Here is a 5,336-nt window from a genome sequence, read left to right on the forward strand (position 1 = left end):
GCTTTTTCACAGAGCTCTGCTCTTTAATGGAAGCATAAGACACAGATACTTGTCCAACCAAATGCCTAGGATTACCCAGATACAAAGTCTCTGGTTGTGCACGTGGGAGACGGGACCTTCAAACAACTCTAAGAACTGGAGCCATTGTGCACAGCTCCCGATTCAGAACAGAGGCAGAGCCATCACATCCGTGTCTTCTTAAGGACTGAGGTGATCTTTGCTTTCTTCCTGTAGGCCTGGTCTTTTCACTTGGATTTTGCCTTCTTTACTTTCAGAGTTACTGTTCTTTTATTAACAATATAACGAGCCCAGCACAGTGCCAGATCTCCACCCTATGGATCTTAAATTTGATCAAAACCAACTGGGTGCAACTATTTGGAATCTTTAGGATGAGAAAAAGTCATCTTAAACTACGGCCCTACAACAGCTCAAGAATCCCTTATGCAGGTGGGAATGGGAAAAGGAAAGACATGCCACGCATTGTTGAACCCCATAAATAATATGGCAGGGGTGGCCATGAACATCGAGTGATCCTCCTATTTCCCAGACAGCTGTTTGTACAGCTTTGGTACATAGCTGTCCCATTCGGCCTGGTAACACGTGCCAGCCACCGGGGCTCCCAGGTGATACTTCTTGCGGAAGGCTACAGTTTTGAACTTCCCACGATGATCTCCAGACCGGTTGGTGAGGATGGGTTCGTCACATCTCAGTGGCTTGTCCTGCTGGTACACTAGCCAGACATAGCGATGGAGGCCAGTGCCCTTGGGAGGTCCGGAACCCACATAATCCGAGAGGACCTTCCCACTGCTGATGTCGTTGCCTTTCATGTTGACCACCAGAAAATGGTGCCATTCCCTGTACACGGGTTCCTTCCTACTGGGAGCATCCGGGTCTGTGAGGATCAAGGTGTAGAGTTTCCCTGGGTCAAGGCCGTCCCATGAAATGCTGCTGGGTCTGTGCTTAACCTGGGTGGGTGTCAGCACTTGGCCCAGCTCACCCACCTCCGCCCCAGCGGCGTAGGTGACCCGCAGTAGGTGCTGGGGCTGCTCGTCTACATCCTGGAGGCTCAGCGACCCGGCCCACATGCTCATGTCTGTAGGCATGGTGAGAGGCTGGAGTGGCGGTTGGGTGCTGAAGGCGCATGCGCGGAGAACTGGCCGTGACCACACAAGCTCTGCAGCAGCGAGAGCACACACTTTCATATTTTTATATTCCTCAATGAGTGACTTCCAAAGTTCATTTTTTTTTAGTGCTAAAATTAAAATACTCAAGAACAAATTTTTACCAAAAATTATGAAAACCATAGTTTGAAAAGTACAAGAAATTGTTGAACAGGATCTAAATAAATAAATAGAAATCACTCCATGTTTGTGGATAAGACTTAGGAATTAACAAGAAATTACTATCCTCTAACTAAGACAGTGTGTAGATTCAATGAAAGGCCTGTCCAAATCGCACCGTCTTTGTAGAAACTGCTGAGTTTAGAATTTGTAAATACAGATTTGCAAGGAGCCAGAATAGTCAAAGCTATCTTGGTAAAAAGAAAAAGCAAGTTGGAAGATGCCCACGTTTTCTAGTTTAAAGAGAACACCAACCATACTAATGGAGACACTGCAGACTCGCACAGTATGGGGGATCTGCGCCGGTACATCCAGATGTACAGCCATGCGAAGGGATGTTTCAACAAAGACGGCAAGCACTCAACAGGGGAGAGAATAGTTCTTCCAGCTGTGGTTCTGAAACCACTGGACATTCACAGGCAAAAGAGTAATGTCTGTCCCAAACCTAGCACCAGATATAAGTTAATCAGAGCAGAGTAAGTTAATCAAGTCAGTGACCTAAATGTAAGAGTTTAAAAGACTATTAGGAGAAAACACAGGGCTAAATATTTATGACTTTGGATTTGATAATGGATCTTAAGCTATAACACTGAAATGTGGGCTGGCTCAGCGGATAAAGGCACCCGTTGACAAGCCTCATGACCCAGGCCCTATGTGGTAGAATTTATTCTCTCATATATGCACACATGTACTCTCTTATGCACTCACACATGCACACACTCACACACCCACGCACCGACGCATGCACACACCCACACACTTGTGCACCCCAACCATCCAACTAACCAACCAAATAAACAAATAAAGTAATGTAACAAATCAAAACCAATCAAATAAAAGATACCAAGATATAAGCCATAAAAGAAAAAGACAAATTGGATTTCATTAAAATTAAAATATATACTGTGTTCCCCAAAGTATTATTATTAACGATGAGAAGAGGCTGGGATGGGCCAGCAAGATGGCTCAGTAGGTAAAACAACTTGACTATCTGAATTTGATGCCTGGGCCCCACAGGTTGTTCTCTGAACTCTGCACACATGTAGTAGAACACCCCCTCCCTTAATATCCACATTAAATATTTTTAAAGTACTTAAAATATAAGAGAAGGTGATATATGAAGTGGATTTTTAAACATTTTTGCAGATCATATACTTGGGAAATGACTTGAGTCTATAAATAATATTCACAATTTAATGATACATTTCAACTCATCTTAACAATGGGGCTAGGCTTTGAGCAGACATTTCTCTTAAGAAAATACACACACGGCCAAGAGAGCATGAAGAAATGATAGACGTTGTAGGTCATCAGGAAAAAGCATATCAACATCATACCCACCCAGGGAGGCCAGCACAGAGAGTCAAATTCAACAGGTACCACTGGGCACATGGGAAATAGAAGCCCTCATAGACTTGGTGACGATGAGAAATGGTACTGTTTGCTCCTCAAGTGACTGCCCGTAAAAGTTACTTTACTACCCAGCATCAGTTTCTGGATATATACCCAAGAGAAGTTAGAATAAATGCCCACATAAAAACCTGTTATCAGTGTTTATAGTAACAGTGTTCACAATAGCCCAAAGTTGGAAGCAACCCAATGTCCACGAATGCATAAGCAAAATGCACGTATAAACGATGGAAACAGAATTCTATTCAGCCATAAAAGGAAATGAGGTTCTGACACATGCTATAACAGGGACTGACTTTGAAAACATAACGGTAAATACCTGTCAGTCAGAAACTACTACACCCTGGCCCAGTGGAAAGACTCAGTGGGTGAAGGTGTTTTCCAGGCAAGCCTAGTGACCCAGGCTTCATTCCCAGAACCCACCTAGAGTAGGAGAGTGAAGGCTGATAAAGCTGTCCTCTGACCCCCCAATCACACCATGGCATGTATGTCCCTGCCTCCCTGAATCATGCACATAAACATACAGTAATAAATAAACTGAAAAAAAAAAACCTAGTCTAAAGGAGTCTACTTCTTCAAATATCTCTAAGTGGCAAATTGACAGAGGTGAATCTAGATGGATCTAGAAGTTGTTTGGTGGTTGCTTTGTGAGGCAGGCTGGGGAAATGAGGAGCTGACAGCTAAAGGGCTCAGGTGTTGATGGCTTACGTGTATCTGCCACTGTTCTAAAATGCCGCCAAACCGTACCTTTTAAGTGGTTGAATTATATGGCACGTGAATTATATTTCAAGAAAGACATTATATAAAACAAGCAAAAAACCCAAATGGTATTAGCAGTGACTGCAGGTATCCGAAGGCTCCCAGGGGGAACGGATGCTCTTCTTTCTAGTTATTCTCGCCTGTTGTCACTTATGTGGGCTTCTCCACGGAGACTTGAACGTACTTACAGACATCCGCTTTCTTGCCCAGAGGGAGTGACCCAAGACAGAATGAGGTGAGAATCGAAATGTCCACGACTGTCTAACCCTGGAGACTGTACCCGCCATTCTTGCAGAGTCTATTGGTGACACAGGTCAGTCCTACAGTGTGGAGTGGCGCACCAAGGGGGACAGTACCAAGGATGACAATGCTTTGGAGCCAGTTAGAGCCTGGCTGGCACCAGCCTGCAGGAAGCTTTCATTATGAACTGGGGCATTAAATATAAGACACCCGGTAAATGTTAACCTGCTAAGTAAACATTAAATATCCAATTTAATGTTGACCTAGATTTGCAAAGCGAGATGTGACATATTCATATTTACTGCTTTATTCACTCAGAACTCTCACAGAGTCATCCAGGATCCTTCAGTATGACAATTACTGTCACTCATTTCAAGGTCCATGCTAGCGTCCTAGCTCTTCTGGCCTCCTCTCCTACCCAAAGTTTCCCAGCTCATAGACATCCCCCAGCTATTCCTTATAACCCTGCTATTTCTGCGATAGTCTCTCTCTGTCTCCATCTCTCCTCTTTTTTCTCTCTGTCTTTCTCCTCTCTCTCTCTCTCTCTCTCTCTCTCTCTCTCTCTCTCTCCTCCCCCTCCCCATCTCTCTTGTGAAGCTCCTGCTTCTCTTGTGGCCTGATCCAGTCTTCTGGCTATGTTCAGTCTACTTTCTCTCTCCACTCTGGACTCGTTCCGATGCTTCTGGCTGTTCTCTCTCATATCTACAGTAAAAATCTTCCCCTTGACCAGACTACGGAGCCATAACACTACTGGTTTGCATACTTCTTTCCACCATGTGTGCCCTAGGGGTTGACCTCAGGTGTTTTTGTCAAACACCTTCACTTGCTGAGCCACTTTACTAGCCCCCTTAAGGTATATTTTTGAGACCGTGTTTGTGTCTCCTTTGTCATATATTGACAGGAGGAAAAGCAGATCCGAGGGGGAAGCCATGACTCTAGAGTTTACCAGGAGCAAGACCCAGAGTTCTTTGGTCTCTTGGACTTGCTTGTGAAGTCAACATGGCTTTATCTCCTCGCAGCTGAAAGGTATGCTGCAAAATTAGCACAGAGAGCCGGGCGTGGTGGCTCACGCCTTTAATCCCAGCCCTCGGGAGGCAGAGGCAGGCGGATTTCTGAGTTCCAGGCCAGCCTGGTCTACAAAGTGAGTTCCAGGACAGCCAGGGCTACACAGAGAAACCCTGTCTTGAAAACAACAACAACAAAAAAATTAGCACAGAGAAGAGAAAACAAGCCCAGGATGGACGTGCAGGGTGAGACCGGGGAGAATCATTTTACACCCTCGCTTGTCTGGGCTGTGCTTCAGGCCAGCCCCAGGGGTGTGATTTCAGACAGGATGGAGATGAGGGTGTGGTAGCCAGATGTCTGTGATCCACTTGCTCCCTGTCCTTTCAGTCACCTCTTCCTCCCATTCCAACAGCTTAGAAACACAGCCAGCCTCAACGGCCACTTCAGATGTTTCCTGGGGTCTTTCGCTTAGATTCCTTTCGCAGGCAGCCCATAGAATTCAGCACAGTTATAAACACAGCTTCTGGACAGCTAGGAAAAGTTTTTTTTTTTTTTTTTTTTTTTTTTTTTTTTTTTTTTTTT

The 5,336-nt window shown here is 44.9% G+C and overlaps 1 protein-coding gene across 1 annotated transcript; it reads right to left on the bottom strand.

Annotated features, from left to right (window-relative positions):
* Window positions 1–239: 239 nt before the first annotated feature.
* Window positions 240–1,128, bottom strand: LOC110317350 (phosphatidylethanolamine-binding protein 2). The gene has a single exon (XM_021191780.1). It carries the CDS (start codon window positions 1,101–1,103, stop codon window positions 537–539), a length of 567 nt encoding a protein of 188 aa, XP_021047439.1. The 5' UTR covers window positions 1,104–1,128; the 3' UTR covers window positions 240–536.
* Window positions 1,129–5,336: the final 4,208 nt, after the last annotated feature.

This window comes from Mus pahari, chromosome 2 (genome assembly GCF_900095145.1).
Source record: "Mus pahari chromosome 2, PAHARI_EIJ_v1.1, whole genome shotgun sequence".
NCBI classification, from domain to species: domain Eukaryota; kingdom Metazoa; phylum Chordata; class Mammalia; order Rodentia; family Muridae; genus Mus; species Mus pahari.